Source organism: Carcharodon carcharias, chromosome 11 (assembly GCF_017639515.1).
Source record: "Carcharodon carcharias isolate sCarCar2 chromosome 11, sCarCar2.pri, whole genome shotgun sequence".
Taxonomy (NCBI): domain Eukaryota; kingdom Metazoa; phylum Chordata; class Chondrichthyes; order Lamniformes; family Lamnidae; genus Carcharodon; species Carcharodon carcharias.
This window is the reverse complement of record NC_054477.1, coordinates 46747371-46771686: the sequence shown is the minus strand read 5'-3', so window position 1 is coordinate 46771686 and position 24316 is coordinate 46747371. Positions and strand designations below refer to the sequence as shown.

At 44.9% G+C, this 24316-nt stretch overlaps 1 protein-coding gene across 1 annotated transcript in view; it reads left to right on the top strand.

Moving 5' to 3' along the window:
• Nucleotides 1-24316, top strand: part of LOC121284085 (microtubule-associated tumor suppressor candidate 2-like) — a 397712-nt gene that overhangs the window by 78513 nt on the left and 294883 nt on the right. Inside the window, exons 4-5 of the mRNA XM_041199139.1 lie at nucleotides 10750-10996; nucleotides 19358-19402. Of these exons, the coding sequence (XP_041055073.1) occupies nucleotides 10750-10996; nucleotides 19358-19402 (292 nt within the window). The remainder of the gene's footprint in view (nucleotides 1-10749; nucleotides 10997-19357; nucleotides 19403-24316) is intronic.

Below are 24316 nucleotides of genomic sequence, written 5' to 3'. Positions count from 1 at the left end.
GCCCATGGAGCCTTTGATGGCCCCGCCTGGGAGGGAGCAGCCAGTTCCACAGCTGGCTTCTCCCTAGTTGCTGCAGCCTCATAATATACCATGGTCACTGGCAGAGGGCAGAGGAGCTGCTGCCCTCATCCAGAGCGCACTGAGAGGAGCCTGCAGAGAGGACTGGCAGCTGCTGCACTGACATGAAGTCACTTCGGATCTCTCTGCTCATTGTAGATGGATGGGCACCGAACTGGGATACTTGGTGCCAAAACCATTTCCCACACAGGCAATGATCAGCTGAGGTCAATGCTGCTGTGAGGGCTTGCAGGTCCGAGTGCAACCCCAGGAGGCCCTGATTGTTCTCCTGGAGGAGCCTCTCCACAAGAGTCGCCACTCTCTCCATAGAGGAAGCATGGCGCTCGGCTATGAGGCTCATTGCATCAGTTGATGCTCTGAGTGGACTCCTCAAGCATGGGCACCATGCATAGCCTCATGTATCTCTGCCAGATCGTCCCGCACACCCTGCTGCACTTCCAGAGTTCGCTGCCTCACGGACAACTTCAGAGACCCATCATCAGCCACCAACCGAGCATGTACCTGGTTCCCAGCAGTCCTTCGACTGCCGGCGCCCTGGGAACGCTCTGTCTCTGCCCGCACCTCAAGCGAGTGTGAAGTGCCCTCACCGCCGTGCCCCGGGACACTAGCCAAAGATCTAATTCCTGCCGAGGTGCTAGTATCTGCGCTGGTGCCTGCCTGGCAGAGATGGTGTGATGCTAGTGAGTGGATTTCCTCTGGGCCCTCAGGGGTGAGAGGTGGCCCCTCTGCCTCCTCCTCCCAGCCCTGCTCTGGTGATGCTGAAAGAAGAACAAGGACATTTGATTAGTTACAGTGCAGACAATGTCATTTTGCATGCCGCTCCCCCGAATCATTATGCGCTCATCCTTCCATAATCAATGGCCAACCCACATTGCTAACTTCAATCACTGAGCATTCAGCAGTGCCGTGGCTTTTGGGACACACATGGTGACCTGAGTGCTCACCAAACATACCACCCCGTAGCACCCCAGCCTCACCGCTACCCAGATCCATGGCCTGCTGGTCAAAAGGTGTCAGGATCGCCAACAGGGCCTGCCCTCCGCCAGTCCACATTTGTTCTGACACATTGTGCACAGCCTTTTCCTGAAAAGGAGGGAGGGGCATTGATTAATCCAACCTGCATCTGGATTCCTTTCGCATCCCGGCCAACCCAGCCAGAGTGGGACATTGCAGGACTCTAGTTCTTCGTTACCCCACAGCTGCTGCACACTCACCTAGAGAAGCCAGGGTTGACCCCCTCCCCCACCCCGCCTTTGCCCAAATGCTGCCTCCTTACATGCAGCACCACAAGGTGTTACTTTGTTAAGCAAGGAGGCATGAGCACGTGGAGCACAAAGACCAGCAGATGGATAGGTGCCCCGCCAACTGGAAGCTCCCCTCCCAGCATGTTAGCACCCTGACTTTGACATGCTTCCCAGTTCCAGTACTAAGCGTAGGTACAGATCCTTGACTTTCACCCCCATTCTATACTCTGCGTGTCAGCATCACTCATGCTGCAGATGCAGAACCCATCCTAGCTAGCCCTCTCAGGGTGAACTAGGCACCGTCAATATCTGCTGGCAGACCCAGCGAGGGATACATGCCGTGAAGGATTCAATGCCGCTACTGTACTGGCCAACAGGAAGTCCAAGGTGGAAGGGGCCACAGAAGACGCCGCAATCCTGCTGCCAGGGTATACAGGCGACGAACAGCTACCTCAATATGTCTGAGGTGCAGTGTCGAAGGAGGCTCCGACTCTGAAGGGAGACAGTCATCTCCATTTGTCAGATGATAGGCCCTGAGATCTCCGCAACCTGTGTGGGTGGGTACCCCAAACCAGTGGCTCTAAAGGCCACAGCTGCCCTTTACCTCTATGCCTCCGGCTCTTCCCAGGGGTCGGTGGTGATCTTTGCAGAATCTGCCAATCAGCTGTCCACACTTGTGTCAAGCAGGTGACAGCCCTTCGGAAGCAGGACCTCCCGCCGCGCTGCCACCTCCTCCAGGAGGGCAGCTAGGCACTCGTCTGAGAAGCGAGGGGCAAACTGCCCTGCTGCCCTACCCTCCAGCCTGGCCTGCCCCGATGGCCTACCCTCCGGACTTGCGTGATGCACATTAGCCCTCTGATTTGTTCTTCTCCCAGCCCTCATGAACAGCCTTGCAAAAACTGCCAGGCCTTCATTTAAACAGGCCACCAGGTCACCATTGGACCCGGCGGTCTGTGTACACCTGCCGCTGCCCGCCTACTCCCGCTATCCTCGGGAGTTGAGAAATATACTAGGCAGGCCTTAATTGGCCAGTCTGCGTAAAATGGTGGCACGGACCCAATTGGGTCCACACCTGCCCAAGCCTGCTCCCACAAGGCCCGCCCAACATGGGGAAAATTCTCTCCATTAATTCATTTGGTTTGTCAGGATCTGGACACTGATTTCCCATTATCCAACAATGGTGGTTTCCAGATAAGTAAGTCATAAATTGCCCAGGCCTGAATTTTTTCCACGTCGGACGGGCTGGATGGGAGTGGGTGGGGGCGGTCATGGAGCAGATCGCCGCTTGCGATTGGCTCCGCACCGCCATTTTAAATGGCCGGTCCAAATAGGCCTGCCCAGCATAATACGTGAACAATAGCGCTGAGTGCTACCTGTGCTGGAGGGGGGAGTAGGGAGAATCGGGTTCAGCACTCTTTCATCCATGCGCGCGAAAGAGCGCTTCAATTTCCCTGAGACACGGACCTGCTTCAGGGAGATTAAAGTACTTTTGAAAAAAATAAATACATGCAATAAAAATTTAATGAGACATGTCCCCTCATGTGACTTTGCCACATGAGATGGGACATGTTTTTATTTTTCATGAAAAGTTTTATTCAATTTGTAAAAGTTTTAGGAAACCTCATCCCGCTCGTGGATCCAACCATTAGTTTGGATTGGCAGCGTAAATTTAATGTTAATTAGTTCCCTAATAGTCTTACCTAGGCTTTTTAATCATTGGCGAGTGCGCAGCCGACTCTGGTGCACACTCGCCGAATGACATGTCGCAAGACGGCGCGATGATGTCGGGACGTACGCCCGACATCATCACTCGTCATTTTACATGCCGGCATGTCAGGCCCGCCCCCACACGCCAACTGTAAAATCCTGGCCCCGGTTTAACATCAGAGTGGTTACCAACTGCAGAAATCTGATTAAGTTTAAATGTGATATTTTGGAAAAACAGCAATATTTCTTAATGCAAATAAGTTCTTGCCTGATACCCTGCTTATCAAACAGAAACAAAGGTCTTAATTGTAACTATTAGCTGCCCATGGCAGACTGAGACCAGGTCAGTTTTCCCGCCAGATAACTTCCTATCCATTCTGGGCAGTAAGTGGCAAAGAGTGGTGGAAAATCACATGACTTGGAGGCTGCTGACTGAGAGCAGCTAAGTGGCAGTATTGGCTACTGGGGCCATCCTGTGTGGGATTTGGTGATAAGACAGTCGTGGAGAGGGGATGTGGGGGTGGTGTTAGCAGTGGACCCCCAGAGAGAAAAAACAGTAAAAGCTGGGAAATTAGACTACTGGTCCGAACTGGTCTTGTAGACCTTAAAATGAATGCCAGTATAAACTGGAAAATAAAAGTACTGGTCTGAACTTTTTTTTCCTTCGTGGCGGTGGGGTGGGGGGGGGGGGGGAGGGCATGAGTCCATGGCAGGGAAGGCCGTACATTTCCTTGAGAGAAAATTTAAAAAAAGGTTACCTACTGGCCTCATTTCTCTTCCTGGCACTATGTTGGTCTAGCGAGAAACTCACTCCAACTTCCTGCTTACGTTGCTGAGTTAAATTTATGTCAGGTACCAATGCTGCCATCGGGACCCAACATGCATAAGAAAAGATCTGCTGACTTAAAGTGGGCCTCCTTGCTGCCTGCTCAGTTGAGCAGGTTAAAATCTCAGTCAGCCCGGCAGCTCCAGGTCAGCTAAGTAACCTGAACATGTTTAACTTCCCACCTGCCTGAGCTCTGTAGGGTTTAAATATCAGAAAGATTTGCATTTATATAGCACTTTTCACAACCACCGGACATCTCAAAGCATTTACAGCCACTGAAGTACTTTTAAAATATAATTACTGTTGTACTGTTGTAATTACTGTAGGAAATGTGGCAGCCAATTTGCACACACCAAACTTTGGTTGACCAGACGCCCCCGTTTTGCCGGGACAGGCCCAGTTTTCATTAAGTGTCCCACTGTTCGGACAGTTTTCTCCAAATTGCTCAAGTGCAGTTTTCATATCCCTTGAGTCCCCTCCCATTTAATCTGTCCCTTGCATCCATTTATTGATAGCAAACCCAAAAAAAACCCCTTGTGCTGCTCTGCACCCTGGGAATCAGGATGCACCCCACTCACGGATCATTAAGTGGCTGCGCCAGGACACCGCCGCATGCACATCCTCACTGGCATCCGGAGCCAGAAGGGAATCAGCCTCTGGGTGACGACAAAAGATTGATAGCGGTTTCTGCCAACCGCAAGCTGCGCTTGATGAGGCAGTCGCACGGTGTCCATCGGTAAACCACCATTGTTGAAGGTGGCAGGCAAGTTTGGTTGAGCCGTGGCATATTCAACTAAACTTCCTATTGAAAGTTTGCGTGCTTTCCTGATTGCGGCTCTGGGTGCAAACAAAATCTCACACACTTGAGGTACGTTTGCTAATTTAACATCCAGCTTCTGGCTGAAAGCGTCTACTTTTAGAACTTAGTGCAAATGAAAATAAACAAGGCTTTTAAATGGAGGTTGGTCTTAACATTCTGCATTGCACATTAAAGTTAGATAAGGACAGAGGATTCTGGAATCTTGTGACAAACGAAGCCTTGATACAGTTTTTTTTTAAGAAAATGAGGCAGAAATGTCATTGAGAAAAAGTCTGTAGTTCATAACTGATGTCTTCAATAATTAGGTGTCTTACTTGGTGGTCAACTCTCCCTTCAACTGTCCCCTGCCCCAGACTGCTGCCATTGGTCATGGACCCCTGCCTTCCCAAAACCTTTCAATGTGCCCTGCTTTTGAAAACCTGGTCACACTAACCAAACTCCCACAAACAACAATGTCACAAGAACCAGAAATTCTGTGTTTTTCTGATGTTGATTGAGGGACAAATATTGGCCAGGATGTACCGGAAAACTTAGCTGCTCTTCTTCGAAATAGTGCCATGGAACTTCTTATACCCACCAGAAAAGGCAGATGGGGCCTCAGTTTAACGTCTCATCCAAAGGACAGCAAATCCGACAGCTGCACTCCCTTAATGCTGCATTAGATTGTTAGCCTTGATTTTTGCACTCAAGCTCTGGAGTAGGATTTGAACCTGGGGACTCAGATACAAGAGAATGCTACCAACTGAGCCACAGCTGACACTCATTCCAAAGTGCTTATAAATAGGGATCCTGGTCAGTGCAAAATTAAAATGAATATAAAATTATGTAAAATGAAGATATTTCATGTAAAAATATCAATCTTGCATCGATCTTCACTATAGAGGATACAAGTAACATCCCAGAAATAGCTGTAAATCAGGAAATGGAGGGAGGAACTCAAGAAAATTACAATCACCAGGGAAGTGGTACTGAGCAAATTGTTGGAGCTGCAGGCTGACAAGTCCCTAGGTCCTGATAGACTTCATCCTTGGGCCTTATAAGAAGTGGCTAGGGAAATAGTTGATAATTGATTTCCCTAGATTCCAAAGTAGCAAATGTAACTCCTTTATTCAAAAAGGGAGGGAGATAGAAGGCAGTAAACTTACAGGCCAATTACTTAACATCTGTTATAGGGAAAATGTTAGAAGCTATTATTAAAGACCTTATAACAGGACAATTTAGATAAATTCAAAGTAAACAGGCAGAATCAACTTGGTTTTGTGAAAGGGAAATGATGTTTAACCAATCTGTTGGAGCTTTTTGAAGAAGTAACATATGCTGTGGATAAAGGGGAACTGTTGGATCTACTGTACTTAGATTTCCAGAAGGCATTTGACAAGGTGCCATATCAAAGGTTGTTGTGAAAAATAAAGGGCAGAAGGCAGAATGAACGTTCAGTGCTCAGCAAAGGACTTAGTTTCATACCCTTACGCCCTCACCTCAATGAATTTCGGGCTCGGCACGATGCTGAACTTTTCTTCTGCCCGTCTTCGTCTCCGGGCTCACTTCTTTGGGCAGGAGTCCTCTCCCCATTCAACGGATCCTTTAACCCACCTCCAATATTCTCCCTCCACCTGGACCCCTCCCTCTGGATTCTTACCTTCTCTTGATCTTTTCATTGAGAACTGTCGGCGCGACATTAGTCGTCTCAATTTCTCTGCTCCTCTCACCCATTCTAATCTCTCTTTCTCTGAACTTACTGCACTCTATTCTCTCAGGTCAAACCCTGACATTGTCATCAAACCCGCTGACAAGGGTGGTGCTGTTGTTGTCTGGCGCACTGACCTCTACCTCGCGGAGGCTGAGCGTCAACTCACAGACACTTCCTTCTACCTCTCCCTGGACCATGACCCCACCACTGAACATCAAGCCATTGTTTCCAGGACTGTCACTGACCTCATCTCCTCTGGGGATCTTCCTCCCACAGCTTCCAACCTGATAGTCGCCCAACCTCGGACAGCCCACTTCTACCTCCTACCCAAAATCCACGAACAGAACTGTCCCAGTAGACTGATCGTGTCAGCTTGCTCCTGCCCCACAGAACTCATTTCTCGTTATCTTGACTCCCTTCTCTCTCCCCTTGTCCAGTCCCTTCCCACCTACATCCGTGATTCCTCTGACACCTTACGTCACATCAACAATTTCCAGTTCCCTGGCCCCAACCGCTTCCTCTTCACCATGGACTTCCAATCCCTCTACACCTCCATCCCCCACCAGGATGGTCTGAGGGCCCTTAGTTTCTTCCTTGAACAGAGGCCCGAACAATCCCCATCCACCACTACTCTCCTCCGTCTGGCTGAACTTGTTCTCACACTGAACAATTTCTCCTTCAACTCCTCTCACTTCCTCCAAATAAAAGGTGTGGCTATGGGTACCCGCATGGGCCCCAGCTATTCCTGTCTCTTTATGGGGTATGTGGAACATTCCTTGTTCCAGTCCTACTCCGGCCCCCTTCCACAACTCTTCCTCCGGTACATCGATGATTACATCGGTGCTGCTTCATGCTCTCATCGGGATTTGGAAAAATTTATTAATTTTGCTTCCAGTCTCCACCCCTCCATCATTTTCACGTGGTCCATCTCTGACACTTCCCTTCCCTTCCTTGACCTCTCTGTCTCAATCTCTGGTGATAGACTGTCCACCAATATCCATTACAAGCCTACCGACTCCCACAACTACCTCGACTACAGCTCCTCACACCCCGCTTCCTGTAAGGAATCCATCCCATTCTCTCAGTTCCTTCGCTTCCGTCGCATCTGTTCCGATGATGCTACCTTCAAGAACAGTTCCTCTGACATGTCCTCCTTCTTCCTTAACCGAGGTTTTCCACCCACGGTCGTTGACAGGGCCCTCAACCGTGTCCGGCCCATCTCCCATGCATCCACCCTCATGCCTTCTCTTCCCTCCCAGAAACATGATAGCGTCCCCCTTGTCCTCACTTATCACCCCACCAGCCTCCACATTCAAAGGATCATCCTTCGCCATTTCCGCCAACTCCAGCAGGATGCCACCACCAAACACATCTTCCCTTCACCCCCCCCTGTCAGCATTCCGTAGGGATCGTTCCCTCAGGGACACCCTGGTCCACTCCTCCATCACCCCCTACTCCTCAACCCCCTCCTATGGCACCACCCCATGCCTACACAAAAGATGTAACACCTGCCCCTTCACTTCCTCTCTCCTCACCGTCCAAGGGCCCAAACACTCCTTTCAAGTGAAGCAGCATTTCACTTGCATTTCCCCCAACTTAGTCTACTGCATTCGTTGCTCCCAATGTGGTCTCCTCTACATTGGAGAGACCAAACGTAAACTGGGCGACCGCTTTGCAGAACACCCGCGGTCTGTCCGCAAGAATGACCCAAACCTCCCTGTCGCTTGCCATTTTAACACTCCACCCTGCTCTCTTGCCCACATGTCTGTCCTTGGCTTGCTGCATTGTTCCAGTGAAGCCCAACGCAAACTGGAGGAACAACACCTCATCTTCCGACTAGGCACTTTACAGCCTTCCGGACTGAATATTGAATTCAACAACTTTAGGTCTTGAACTCCCTCCTCCATCCCCACCCCCTTTCTGTTTCTTCCCCCTTCCTTTTGTTTTTTCCAATAAATTATATAGATTTTTTTTTCTTTTCCCACCTATTTCCATTATTTTTAAATATTTTTAAATCTTTTATGCTCCCCCCACCCCCACTAGAGCTATACCTTGAATGCCCTACCATCCATTCTTAATTAGCACATTTGTTTAGATAATATCACCAACTTCAACACCTATGTGTTCTTTTGATCTGTTGTCTGTGACATATTTTGATGATCTGCTTCTATCACTGCTTGTTTGCCCCTACAACCACACCACCCCCCTCCACTTCTCTCCCCCCACCCAAACCCGCCCCCCCCCACCCACACACCTTAAACCAGCTTATATTTCACCCCTTCCTTGGATTCACCTAGTTCTGTTGAAGGGTCATGAGGACTCGAAATGTCAACTCTTTTCTTCTCCGCCGATGCTGCCAGACCTGCTGAGTTTTTCCAGGTAATTCTGTTTTTGTTTTAGAATTTTGCCCTTGTTGGGCAGTCTCGGCGCGGGCGGGCAGTGGTGGTCGGGAAGCTGACCGCTCCCTGTGATAAAGGCCTGAAGGTGATTTCACGCTGGCGGGCCAATTAAGGCCCATCCAGCATGAAACGTGAATGGCAGAGCTCAGTGCTGCCTATGTGGGCTGGGGGAGGACGGCAAGTGCAAGCTTCGTGCATGGACATGAGTGTACGCTTGATAATCTCCCTGAAGCACAGGGAGATGAAGACTTTAAAAAAAAATAAAGAAATGAAAAATGTTATAAAACATGTCCCTTCATGTGATTCTGTCACCTGAGCAGGGACATGTTATTAATTAAATTTTAAAATCGTTATTTTATTTTTATTTGCTTTAGGAAACCTCACCCCGCCCGCAGATGAGGTTTCCTAAAAAGTGCAAAGGCCACTTGGCCTTTATACCTGCTTGCCAGCCGTAAGGTTGGACAGGCAGTGAAAAATTTCTTTTAATAACCTTGTTACTGGCCTTAATAGGCCTTTTAATTGCCGACTGAAATATCATGTGACTGCGCATTGAAATCGCCTGATGTCAATGTGTGTCACTTTACGCTCGAGTAGGTTGGGCATGCGCCCGCCTGTCCACCAAGGTAAAAATTTTGCCCAAAAGCTCAAGGTGTAGGGGGTAACATATTGACATGAATAGAAGATTAACCAGCTAACGGCAAACATAGAATAGGCATAAATGGGTCATTTTCTGGTTGGCAAGATGTAACGAGTGATGTGTAACAGGGATCAGTGCTTGGGCCTCAACATTTTACAATTTATATAAATGATTTGATGAAGGGACTGAAGTATGGTTGTTGAACTTGCTGATAACACAAAGATAGCTAGGAAAGTAAGTTGTGAAGAGGACAATAAAAGCCAAAGGGATATAGATAGGTTAAGTGAGTGGGCAAAGACCTGGCAAATGGAGGATATTATGGGAAAATGTGAAATTGTCCATTTTGGCAGGAAAAACAAAAAAAAATTATCTAAATGGTGAGAGATTGAAGAGCTGTGAGATTCAGAGGGATCTGAGTGTTCTAATCCATGAATCGCAAAAGATTAGAATGCAGGTACAGCAAATGATTAGGAAAGCTAATAGTATGTTATCATTTATTGCGAGGGGAATTAAATACAAAAGTAGGGAGGTTATGCTTCAGTGATATAGGGCATTGGTGAGATCAGATCTGGAGTACTGTGTACAGTTTTGGTCTCCTAATTTAAGGAAGGATGTAAATGCATTGAAAGAAGTTCAGAGAACCTTTACTATGCTAATACCTGGAATGGGTGGGTGGTCTTATGAGGATAGATTAGACGGCTAGGCTTGTATTCGCTTGAGTTTAGAAGAGTAAGATGTGACTTGACTGAAACATAAAAGATCCTGAGGGGTCCTGACAAAGTCTATCTGGAGAGGATGTTTGCTTTTGTGGAGAATCTAGAACTATGGGTCACTGTTTAAAAATAAGGGATTGTCCATTTAAAACAGAGATGAGGAGATTTTTTTTTCTCTCGGGTTCGTGAGTCTTTGGAACTGTCTTCCTTAAAAGGCGGTGGATGCAGAGTCTTTGAATATTTTTAAGGCAGAGGTAGATAGATTCTTGATAAGATAAGAGGTGAAAAGTTGTAGGGATAGGTGGGAATGTGGGGTTGAGGTTACAATCAGATCAGCCATGATCTTATTAAATAGCAGAACAGTCTTAAGGGGCCAAGTGACCTACTTCTGCTCTTAATTTGCATATATGTATATTTGTATATTATATCATTATGTTATTAAAAAAATACTTTAATGTCTGTGGTGTTTCAGGAGCATTATTCGATAGTCTGTTCATTCTGTTAAATGTTGATATAGTTAGATTGGTTTGTCACACAATAAAAGTCACACACATATCTTAAATTGATATAATTGTAGACATTATGCGACAATGGGTTAAGTAAAACTTGATTTCTTTCTTTTTGCTCATTTTTAGACAGAAACCCTTGCTCCTGGTCGAATTGGCTCTGAGCAGAATGTGGCTTCAGTTCCTGAAGAGAGCTCGAGTCCTGCACCATATACAGCTGTTTCTAGATTACCTAAGACTCTCAGGCCACCATTAGGTCTAGGTGCTATCTCGAGGCTTCCTGCGGCAAAAAGTAGACTTGCCTTCCAGAGCCAAAGAACATCGATAAATTCCACTGCACTTCAAATTCAAGGGCAAGTTGGCCAGGAAATTGCAGGTAATGAACCAGTAATTCTGGTATTAGATCAGTGAGCTATTTGAATGTGAAGGTTTGTGTCTGCATCCAAAGTGCACACAAAGTTGTTGCTGCACTTTTTGTTATAACACCTACAGTTGGCAGCTGTGAGGGAGATTAATTTCCAAAGAATTAATAGAATTTACAATACATAATCAGGATTGAGTTACCTGAAGAAATAGAGAGCGTTGATTAAGCTATTGTGGTTGATGTACGTATCTAGACTTTCAAAATGCACCAGACAAAGTACCACATAATAGACTTGTTTGCAAAATTAAAGCCCATGGTAAAAATGAGGCAATGACTGCATTATCACAAAACTGGCTAATGGACAGAAAGTAAGGAGTGGTGGTGAATGGTTGTTTTTCAGACTGGAGGGTGGTATATAGTTGGAACCCCCAGGGGGTCAATATTAGAAAACAGTTTTGATATGTATTTGCAACCTGGACATGGGTGTACAGAGCACCATTTCGCTGTTTGCAGATGACACGAAACTCAGAAATGTAGTAAACGGTGAGAAGGATAATAACATGCTTCAAGAGGATGTAGAATGGCATGGCATGACATGGCAGATAGAAATCAATGCGGAGAAGTGTGAAATGATTTGTTTTAGGAGGAATATAAAGTAAACAGTATATGTTAATGGGGCTGCAGGAGCAGAGAAACCTGGGAATTTAATCTTTGAAGGTGACAGTTAAGCTAGCAAATCTATTCAAAAGCATAGGTGATCCAACTGGCTTTATAAATAGAGGCATAAGCTGTAAAAGTTGGCTGTGTAGCACTCAGACCAGCACTATCGGTGCCATTTTGCTCTTACATTGAGTCTGCACTACTTACAGTGTGAATCGTGCCAGGTGCCATTTTGGGGAAGTCAGCAATGTAGTGTTAGAAACATGTGCCAGAAGTTTATGGAGTAGGCAGACCGTGACATCAGTAAGATTGATTTGATGCCAGTGCAGCCGTTTTTGAGCTCACCACTCCAGCTAACACCCTCTCTTAAGCTAAATTCAGTGGCGGGAACACCCATGCAGTGCCATTTAAAAGGATCAACGCGGTCAAGTTAGTTGCTGTTTAATTTCTACTGGCTCTGTTTGAGTATGTAGAAGTATGGTGGTTTGCAGAGTTGTTTAAAATTAGTGGGGAGGGAGGAAGTGATGCTGACGTGGAAAAAGGCTTGTTTTTTAACTTAAAGGGTTCTGGTCAGACTACTTGCTCCTAGTCATGAGTGATTACCACCCCCCTTGACCTGCAGTGTGACAGGGTGATGGAGCAGAGGCAACAAAGAAGAGGACAAGATATTTATAGAGGGAGGAGGAGAGGAGGCTTCTCAGCAGGAGGCCTTATTCACCCAGGGTCCTTGAAGAGGTGCGTAGACCTGCAACCTCAAAGCAGGGTAGGGACAGAACTGCCTGTGGCTGTGGAGGTGATCATTGTTCTGAATTTCTTTGTGTTCGCATCTTTCCAGGATGGAGTGGGTGACATCTCTAACATTGCCCAATTCACCATTCCCTGCAATGCGAGGTAGATAGCTAGTGCACTATATGTCAGGAGAGGGAAGTTCATTCTATTCTCTCTGATGAGGTAGAAGAAGGCAGATGGTTTACATGGTTTCACTGGGTAGTGGGCTTCCCCAGGGTACAAGTATGTGGCTTTGCTGCTGCCACATTGCAGACTTGTACTGCAACCAGGGAGTGTTCCACTCCCTGAATGTGCAGTTTGTGCAACCATGCTCAGCACATCATGCAAATGAATGCCCAGTAGCAATCAAGATGCCTTCTTCTGTACCAGTCCACAGGTCCCTTGGCATTTGAGCCACCACCTCAAACCAGATGATGGTTGCTTGGGACAGAACCAGCAGAGGCGGCAGCACAGTGGTTTACACTCGGGAGGGAGTTGCCCGTGGAGTCCTCAACATTGAATTCACTTCCCATGAAGTTTCATGGCATCAGGTCAAACATGGGCAAGGAAACCTGCTGATTACAATGTACCATCCACCCCTCAGCTGAGGAATCAGTATTCCTCCATGTTGAACACTACTTGGAGGAAGCACTGAGGATGGCAAGGCTGCAGAATATACTATGGGTGAGGACTTCAATGTACATCGCCAAGAGTGGCTGGTAGCACCACTACTGACCGAGCTGGCCGAGTCCTAAAGGACAAAGCCGCTAGACTGTGTCTGCGGCAGGGGATGAGGGAACGAACAAGAGGGAAAAGCATACTTGACCTCATCCTCACCAACCTGCCTACCGCAGATACATCTGCCCATGACAGTATCAATTGGAATGACTACCACACAGTGCTGTGGAGATGAAGTCCTGTCTTCACAATGAGGATACCCTCCATCATGTTGTGTGGCACTACCACTGTGCTAAATGTGATAGATTTCGAACAGATCTAACAACTCAAGACTGGGCATCCATGAGGCACTGTGGGCCATCAGCAGCAGCAGAATTGTACTCAACCACAATTTGTAACTTCATGGCCCAGCATACCCCCCACTCTACTATTTCCACCAAGTCAGGGGATCAACCCTGGCTCAATGAAGAGTGCAGTACGCATGCCAGGAGTAGCACCCAGAATTCCTAAAAATTAAGTGTCAACCTGGTGAAGCTACAATTCAGGACCACTTGTGTGCCAAACAGCATAAGCAGCAAGCGATAAACAGAATTAAGTGATTCCACAACCAACGGATCAGATCTAAGCTCTGCAGTTCCTGTCACATCCAGTTGCTAATGATGATGGACAATTAAACAACTCATTGGAGGAGGAGGCTCCACAAATATCCCCACCCTCAGTGATGTGGGAACCAGACACCTTAGTACAAAAGATGAGGCTGAAGCATTTGCTACAGTCTTCAGCCGGAAATGCTGAGTTGATGATTCATCTCAGCCTCCTCTGGAGGTGCTCAGCATCACAGATGCCAGTCTTCAGCCAATTCAATTCACTCCATATAATATCAAGGAACAGCTAAAGGCACTGGATACTGCAAAGGCTATGGGTCCTGACAATATTCCGGCAATAGTACTGAAGATTTGTGCTCCAGAACTTGCCGCGCCCTAACCAAGCTGTTTCAGTACAGCTACAACACTGGCATCTACCCGGCACTGTGGAAAATTGCCCAGGTATATCCTGTCCACAAAAAGCAGGACAAATGCAACCCAGCCAATTACCGCCCCATCAGTCTACTCTTGATCTTGCAGGCATGTCAAAAAGGATGAAGAGGGAAAGTTTAAATTTATCATACTCATTTAGAATGTTATTTGTGACTTTGATGATAGCTATTTCACTACTGTAACAGGGGGGAAACATGATTGGAAGAATTCTAACAGAGAGTTCCAGGAAAAATGGCCATGAAGTTGCAAGGCAACAACAGGTTCAAGGACTTTGGAGAGGAAGGAGAGGTTGAATAAGGGGCAGTAGTTTGCAAGGACTTTTGAGGAGAGAGACAGCAGATTTGAAAGAGAGTTGGACAACACCTGAGGAGAGAGAATCGTTAACAATGTCAGCTAACAAGGGAGCCAAAATGGGAAACTGAGTGTTCAACAGTTTGTTGGGAAAACAGTTGAAAGAACAGGAGGTGTGTCCCACGGCCAAGATGAGTTTGGAGAGGGCATGAGAAGAGAAAGGAGAGAAACTAGAGAAAGATGAGTGTCAGGCAAGTGCATTCTTACAGAATGTTTGGCCTGTTGGGTTAGGACAAGGAGCAGAGGAAGCTGACCAGATGGTCTCAAATCTTAATGATAAAGAAATCGATGAGCTCATCTCACTGGTTGATGGAGGTGAGGGTTTAGGGAACAAGGGAGAGGGATTTAAGAAGACAGTTTGCAGTAGGAAAAGAAGCCTGACTGTTTTGCATTCCAGGATGATTTTTGAATAGTGAACAGTTTTGTCAGACAAGAGTAATCCCCTCATGTTGACTAGGGTTCATGACTCCTCTGAGGTGCCATGAACCATGACTCTTTAAAAATGTGGCCTGCCTCCATGAAAACTATGGAGGAGTAGTACATACCTAATTCTGCAATGAGCAGGCCAGGTTGTGAGTGCAGGACGTGAGCTATTGACCTGAATCTGCGCCCGTTAAAGGCACTGCTGAAAATGGGATCGGGAAACCTGGAGTCAGGACCTGCCCACCATTTTAAAATGGCTCTTAAGTCATCTTGGCTCAGTGAAAATAGATCCCATAGTGTCTACAAAGTGTTCTGCATGTAGTTGATGGTGTCTTGCACCCCAGACAAGGCTGTGATCCTAGCAAAACTGGATGTCCACCCTGCCTATTCCCCTTTGGCAAGAGAGTCATAGAGATCTTCAGCACAGAAAAAGGCCCTTCGGCCCATCGAGTCTGCGCCGGTCAAACAAGTATTCTAATCCCATTTTCCAGCACCAGGCCCATAGCCTTGTATGCCATGGCATCGCAAATGCACATCCAAGTACTTCTTAAATGTTATGAGGATTTCTGCCTGTACCACCCTTTCAGGCAGTGAGTTCTAGATTCCCATCACCCTCTGGGTGAAAAAATTCTTCCTCACATCCCCCCTAAATCTCCTGCCCATAACCTTAAATCTATGCCCCCTGGTTATTGATCCCTCCACCAAGGGGAAAAATTCCTTCCTGTCCACCCTATCTATGCCCCTCATAATTTTATACACCTCAATCATGTCCCCCTCAATCTCCTCTGCTCCAGGGAAAATAACTTCAGTCTATCCAATCTCCCCTCATAACTAAAACTCTCCAGCCCAGGCAACATCCTGGTAAATCTCCTCTGCACTATCTCTAGTGCAATCACATCCTTCCCAGAATTGCACGGAATACTCTAGCTGTGGCCTAACCAGCATTTATACATTCCAGCATAACTTCCCTGCTCTTATATTCTATGCCTCGGCTAATAAAGGCAAGTATACCATATGCCTTCTTAATCACCTTATCTACCTGTCCTGCTACCTTAAGGGATCGGTGAACATGCACACCAAAGTCCCTCCGATCCTCGGTACTCCCCAGAGTCCTACCATTCATCGTGTATTCCCATGCCTTGTTTGTCCTGCCGAAGTGCATCACCTCACACTTATCCGGATTAAATTCCATTTGTCACTGATCAGCCCATTTGACCAGCCCGTCTATATCCTCCTGTAATCTAAGGCTATCCTCCTCATTATTTACCACCCCACCAATTTTCGTGTCATCTGTGAATTTACTGATTAACCCTCCTCCTACATTCAAGTCTAAATCGTTTATATATACCACAAACAGCAGGGGACACAACACCTATCCCTGTGGAACCCCACTGGACACAGGCATTCAGTCACAAAAACACCCTTCAAACATCCCCCTCTGCTTCCTGCTACTCAGCCAATTCTGGATCCAATTTGCCAAATTGTCTTGGATCCCATGGGTTCTTAACTTCGTTATCAGTCTCCCATGAGGGACCTTATCAAAAGCCTTGCTGAAGTCCAAGTAGACAATGTCAAATGCATTGCCCTCATCTACACACCTGGTCAACTCTTTGAAAAATTCAATCAAATTGGTTAGGCATGACCTCCCCTTAACAAAACCATGCTGACTGTCCTTGATTAATCCCTGCCTCACCAAGTGTAGATTAATTCTGTCCTTCAGAACTGCTTGCAATTGTTTCCCCACCACTGAGGTTAGACTGACTGGCCTGTAGTTCCCTGGTTTATCCCTTCCTCTCTTCTTGAAAAGCGGTACCACATTGGCTGTCCTCCAGTCCTCTGGCACCTCTCCTGTGGCCAGAGAGGTATTGAAAATTATTGCTAGCACCCCTGTTATCTTCTCCCTTGCCTCACTCAACAACTTGGGATACATCTTGTCCGGACTTGGAGATTTATCTACTTTTAAGCCTGCCAGACCACTTAGTACCTCCTCCCTTTCTATGCTAATTTAAAAAATGATATCACAGTCCTTCTGCCTGATTTCCATACCCATCCATACCTCTCACTTGTGAACATCGGCACAAAGTATTCATGTAAAACCCTACCTACATCTTCTGGGTCCACACACAAATGACCACTATGGTCCTTAATGGGCCTTATTCTTTTCCTAGTTATCCTCTTACTCGTACTTGTAAGATAACTTTGGATTTTCCTTTATTTTACCTGCCAATGTTTTTTCATGCCCCCTTTTTGCTCTCCTAATTTCCTTTTTAAGTTCCCCCCTACATATTCTATACTCCTCTAGGGCTTCCGCTGTTTTGAGCCCTCGCTATCTCCCTTTTTCTCTTTATCCAATCCTGTATATCCCTCGACCTCCAGGGTTCCCTGGATTTGTTGGTCCCACTCTTTATCTTTACTGGAATATGTTAGTCCTGTACTCTCCCAATTTCCTCCTTGAATGAGTACCACTGCTCTGACGCAGATTTACCTAAAAGTAGCTGCTCCCAGTCCACTCTGGCCAAATGAGGAGAGAATGAAGTGTATTTAGCTACAAATGGGTAGAGAGCCGCACTGACCTCCCTTACGCAAGAATGGACAGTAAATTGTGAGATATTGAAGGAACCAGGCCCATAAGAGTTCATAGCCACAGTCATCATCACAGGCACTGGCAATGTGGTCAATGCCCAGCTCCGCTGCTGTAGTTTTGGCTGTGACAGGTGGCAGATTTCAGAGAGGAGGGCTTTACTGAAGGGCAGACGTCTCATATATGGTTCCTCACTGAGGTTTAGGTAGGAGAACTGCTCCCTAAGCCCCCTGGGTGTATGTGGCCTCTTCCTGAGAGTTGTCCTCCTCCTCTGCCTCCCTTTTCTAGTTGCTTGTTGTGATCTGCATGACCTTTGTTCATCCTCCAAGTCATGCTGTATTCCAAGGGGAATGCCTATGAGTGCACCCGTGTCTGGGAGCAACTGGTTTGTGCAGAAGCCTTGAATGCAGCAGGAACTTGATAGGCACCTGCCACACTGCTCCCTGTAGAAATGTTCAACCTCAAACAACTATAGAAACCACCAAACGTTTCTAGAATCAACCCAACAGCCAGAAGAAATCAACCAGCAACTAACCTGAAAGTAGTTGATGATCCCCTTTAAATAGTGCTGGTGTAGGTATCCTTTCTGCTGTTGAACACAAGTTCAGCTGTGTGATGTTAAGTGAAGGTGTAAGCTAGAAAATAACTGGTCATCAAAATCACATTGATATCTTGATCTATCTGCTCTGCACACTTCCTGATGTTTAATATGCTTTTGAACCAGTGCTGTCACCCATATGCATACAGCGCTATTCACTCCCCCACAAGCATCTATCTATGAGTGCCACACAGAAGTTTAAAGATACTCATAACGCCGAAAAGATAGCCACAAACAAGCCCAATTTCTTGCCCTATCAAACTCCTTATAATTTTAAAGACGTTTTTCATTCTTCTCTTCCAGGGAAAAGAAATCCAACTTGCTTAATTATTCCTCATTATTGCATCCTTCAGTTCTGATAACATCCTGATAAACATTCTCCAAGTGCTTCAATTTTTTTTGTAGAATGGAGACCAGAACTGCACAAGGCCCTTCAGTTGTGGTCTAACCAAGTTTTAATAAAAAATTAACATTACTTCTCTAATTCCTTGGGATATCCACAATTTATGTCAGCCAGTTTGTCTAGTGTTTCTGTTCCTTTTGTCTTAATTATTGAAATATTCCTCTTGATTTCTTCCACTTTATTATTTCCTCTTTATTAGTCCCTTCAGTGAAAAGGAAGACTTAAAAGTTGACTCTCCCTTTCTCCCTGCTCCTCTGGAAGCACCCCCCCCCACCGCCACTGATCTTCAGTTAAAGTGGCAGAAGAGGAAGGGGGTAAACTTATCCACTCTATTTCTGCCCATATCTGAGCAACTGCAACTGCAGGTGGCATGAACACTTGTCCCGAGGCAGTGCAGTCTTCTTTAACTATGTAGATAGGGCTCCAATGATATATTGAGACCTGATCTGTGATTTTAACCTGAATTGTAAGGAGGGCTGCCAGGGCAAAATCAGCTCCATTTTAAAGCTGTTTCTTGTCAACTTCCCAGACATTTTGGTCATGATGTTGGCAAGCAGTAAGCAATTGAGGAGCGGTTGTTAATGTTGGTTGAACTTGCCTGTTGCTGGTCCCCATGGGCATTACACTCACTTTGCTGCATTCCTGCTCAAGAGTAAAGATTCTGGGCAAAGTATCTATCACTGCTATTTCAGTACTGCCTCTTGTTCATCCTTTAGCAGCCCTATCTCTGTCTTAATTCTCCTTTTGTTAATTCTGTACTTAATGGAATATTTTACTTTCTTCTATGCTCTTTGATATTCTCATTTCATATATCTCTTTATTTTTCTTATTAGTCTCTACAATATTTTTCACTTTTTTTTCTTTCTTTTCCTAGTTGTCACTGTGCCTTCTCTCCTGAAGGATTTGGCTCTTTATTGGGGTAAGGTTCTATGGCACCAAGCAGCCTTTAGTTTCTAGGTGTAATGGCCATTATCAAGAGTTTGTTGTTAATATATGAGTCTTGGCACATTGTTAGCAGGTGGTTTGTCTGTCGGGGAATTACAGTCAAGCTGTTCCTGCTGGTACACAATATTGTGGGACACACACTTGCATGCATACACAAAGATATGCACACACAGAAAAACGGATACATACACAGAGATGTACACATGCACAAAGAAACATACATATAAATGCACACAGACGCACCCACGTACACAAAAATACACACACATAAATACATACACAGATACAGTTACACACACACAGACACACAAATACAGACACACAGAAATACACATAGGTATGTACACACACAGACACACATGTTTAATTAGAGTAAATAACAATGAGCTGAATGACCACCTTCTGTGCTATAGTTTTGATGAGTTTACTATATTTCTATTGCTAAACTCAGCTAAACCAGCATAAACTGGAGGACTGAACCTAGAAACTTTCTGCTTGGTATGGATGAGAATGGACTAACTTGCTAAACTAACAGGGGCCTATTATCAAATAAAAACAGAAAATGCTGGAAATACTCAGCACATCTGGCAGCATCTGTGGAGAGAGAAGCTGAGTTAATGGGTGGAATATTACCAATACTAAAAGGGATGATGGTGAATGGTAAAGGCAAAAAGATGATGGAAATAGGACAGGAAAGAAAAGATATGTTTAGAGGAGGTTTAAACAGAAATTCATCACCAACAGCTGCCAATGAGACAAAAATAGAGATTATGATTCAAAATGGTGAATTCAGTGTTCAGAAGGCTGTAACTTGCTGTATTGAAAGATGCAAGGTGCTGTTCCTCAAGTTTATGTTGAGCTTCATTGGAAAAGTGTAGGTGGCTGAGGACAGTTGTCAGAGTGGGAGTGGAGCTGTGAATTAAACTGAGGCCACTGGAAGCTCAAGGGTCAGCCTTGCGAACTGAACGGTCACCCAGCCTGCGTTTGATCTTCCCGATGTGGAGCAGACTGCATCATGAGCAGTGGATGCAGTATACTAAATTGAAAGAACTACAAGTAAATTGATGTGTGACCCGGAAGGTGTATTTGGAGTCTTGAACAGTAAGAAGGTAGGAGGTAAAAGAAGGGGTTTTGCAATACCTGTGCACAGATATAGACATCGAGCTTCCACTTCTCATTTAATCCTCCGCTCCACTCTCACTCTAACCACTCTGTCCTTGGCCTCGTACACTGTTCCAATGAAGCTCAATGTAAGCTCAAACGGCAACACGTCATCTTTTGAATAGGTGTTTTACAGCCTTTTGGATCCAACATTGAGTTCAACAATTTCAGTTCATAACCTCAATCATTTCTGTTGGATGGCAGCTGTTGGTGATGATTCTGCTTTCCAATTTACACCTCCTCTAGACATATCTTTTGTTTCTTAAACAAAAACAGAATTACCTGGAAAAACTCAGCAGGTCTGGCAGCATCGGCGGAGAAGAAAAGAGTTGACGTTTCGAGTCCTCATGACCCTTCGACAGAACTTGCGTTCGAGTCCAAGAAAGAGTTGAAATATAAGCTGGTTTAAGGTGTGTGTGGGGGGGGCGGAGAGATAGAGAGACAAAGAGGTAGGGGGTGGGGGGTGTGGTTGTAGGGACAAACAAGCAGTGATAGAAGCAGATCATCAAAAGATGTCAACGACAATAGTACAATAGAACACATAGGTGTTAAAATTAAAGTTGGTGATATTATCTAAACGAATGTGCTAATTAAGAATGGATGGTAGGGCACTCAAGGTATAGCTCTAGTGGGTTTTTTTTTATATATAATGGAAATAGGTGGGAAAAGGAAAATCTTTATAACTTATTGGAAAAAAAAGGGAAGGGGGAAACAGAAAGGGGGTGGGGATGGGGGAGGGAGCTTACGACCTAAAGTTGTTGAATTCAATATTCAGTCCGCATTTCCCCCCCCTCTTTTGTTTCTTTATTTGTCCCATTACCACCTCTTCTTGCCTTTCATAATCATCCCTTTTGGCACTTAATCTCTCCTGTTTTTCAACCCTATCATGGACTTGCCTATTTATTCTTTCCTCCCCTTTCCCTGCAGGTTCATTTTGAATTTCCAGCATCCGCAGTACTTGCTGTTGTATGGGTCTAATGTCGCTGTTTCTAAACCTGGTTGGCAAGATGATATTGTGCTGTCTCCTGTGAGCTGCCACAGCTGCTTGGCATTGCTAATGTAGGGGCATAATACTGGTTGCTGATTAAATAGTACAGAGTCACCATTTGCATATAACTATATTTTCATTACAGTTCTATCTACAGGTAACCACCATCCAAAGAGTCTTTGATTATGATAATGTGGTTTTTCCCTCTTTTTCCTTTCAGGATTCTGAACTGTGTGTATTTTGCAGGCTTTTGAATGCTTTAGCTGTTCATAACAGCAACAACTTGCATTTATATAGCACTTCTATAATAACAACACAGTTTCAGCCTTTCTGCATTTTCTGATTGGTCAGTGGTTTGATTTATTGGTTGAGCCTGGTGCATGCGCCTCATTTACTGGTCACCAGCCCTTGCTGCTCCCTGGCTTTCAACACTCCCCAGCCTTGGTTCTGGGCACCTGATGACAATTGGTGGGGCACTAGGGGGAAGTAACAGGAGAGGGTGGGGTGGGCAGGATAGCCCAAGGTGGGGAGATGGGAGGTGTGGAATGAGGGATGGAATAGTAAAAGAAGAGGGAAGGCTTTAGTAATGGGGCTGACATGAGAGGGATGAAAGAACGGGGGATGGAATGGCATGGCATGAGAGGGATGGCACGGGAAGGATAGAATGGCATGGGATGGGGATTTAAAGAAGTACCATTGCAATAAAGATGATAATTTCACCGCAAATGTTTTATGGACCTCTGCTAGCTTATCACAATAAAACATCCCAAAGTCCTTCTTCATAGGAGTGTGATAAAGCAATATCTGACACCCAAGGCAATATTAGGGCATATGACCAAAAACTTGGTCAAAGAGGCTTAACCTGTCCTTGCTGGTGTTTATGCTTCATTCAAGCCTCCCCCCATCTTTTCTCATCTAAATCTAATTGAAATTAAAAATAAAATTAAAACCTTGACTGCTTAAGAAGCCAAAATTAGAAGAGTGCAGATACTGCAGAGGTTTGTGGGGCTGGAGGAGAATACAGAGATAGGGAGGAGCTGGGTCATGGAGGAATTTGAAAACAAGGATGAGAATTTTAAAATCAAGACGTTGCTTGAATGGGACTTGATGAAAATTAGGACACAGGCAACTGAGTTTTGGATGTCTTCAAGTGATTGGAACGGAGACCGAAGACATATATTTAATGGGAGGAAATTTCTGCTTATCCAATACTGGATGATGTACATGCAGTCTGATAACTTAGTGACACCTTGCAAATCGCTTGCCTACATAAAACAGTGATTGGCCTTCAAAAATGGCAGCAACATACTTTGACACATCCTGAGAACAGGAAATAATATAAATTCTCATTATTTCTTTAACATTGACTGGGTATGGTTTCAAAGAAGGTAAACTAATTAGCTCTGATTGTTTGTTAATATGCTCAGCCTACTGATCAGCACCATCAGATGGTTCAGGTTGTACTGTGTGAAGCAGTACGCGCTGGCTAAGTAATGTCAGAGAGAGGATATTCATCTGGATTTAGTGCCATTTCCAACAGTTCCTGTGCTGAGGTAATTAAAGCACAAGGTGATAGCTGAGGATTCATTTACTCAGATCCCACATATTCATATTTTATTATGGGCCATTTTTTCATATTGTATATTTTATGGTATATCGATTGTACAATTAGTATGGATCCACTATGTTGAGAGCCAACATTAATAAAAGATAATAGGTTTCACTTTTGCCTATTAATCTATAGATAAAACTGTTAAGTACAGCCTTACAAAATAAATCCATTCCTTCGGTTTCTTCTTCTTGACCATTAGATCTTCAAGGCACTATTGTGAAGAAATTATTGGATGTTTTCTTGTAGTTTAAAGAACAAAACAAAGAAAATTATATTCCTTTTCCAAATGGAGAAAAATTCAAAATTATAATTGTATTAAATTTCCATCTGATTACTTAGATGTGGAGAGTGGAGAGGTAAGGGTCTACTCTAAAAGTAATAGGATTGTGGGTTGAGTCAACCAAATGGAGGGTAGGGTCACTGATCCAAGTGCTTAAGTCTGAATGTAAATTATTTATGCTTCAATGGGACAAATTACTGCTGTTTGTGATTTGTAGTGAAATTATAAATGTGTGAGCAAATAATGCATTTACTATATAGCTATAATTAATAAACCGCAGAAATATTCCTCCAAAAATATCTGTAGCCACATCTTTTGCGGTCATCATTAGCAATTGTAAATTACATTGACATACAATAAATTGGCTGAGCTTTCTCTGATTTAGACTACTTTCAAACAGATTCTTTTAACATTCTCGCTCCTTTCAAACTATTGAATATGTGGCAAAGACTTAAACGTACCATAATGAAAAGCAGAAGATCAGAGAATATGAGCATTGCTGAAGGCAAGTATCATACTTTTGAGGACTATGGGGAGTCAGCCTTTGAAGACACTAATATTGTAATACATGATTTAAAGGCTTATGTAAATTGGAAGCACAAATGAAAGAAACATGGATATATTGCTGTGTGACTTCCCTTTCTTGCTCATTACATTTCATGTCAAGTGTTATGTTGAACCCTGGAGCAATTTTCAAGACACTGGGTGTGACAGAGTGAATTCTGACTGGTGCTATGTTGGATGTAAATTGTAGATTCTGCCTTGAAAAAACGTAACAGATATACATTATAATCAAGAAAATAAAACACCAAGTGACATTGTCTGCTTAATGCATAAGTCTGTTGTT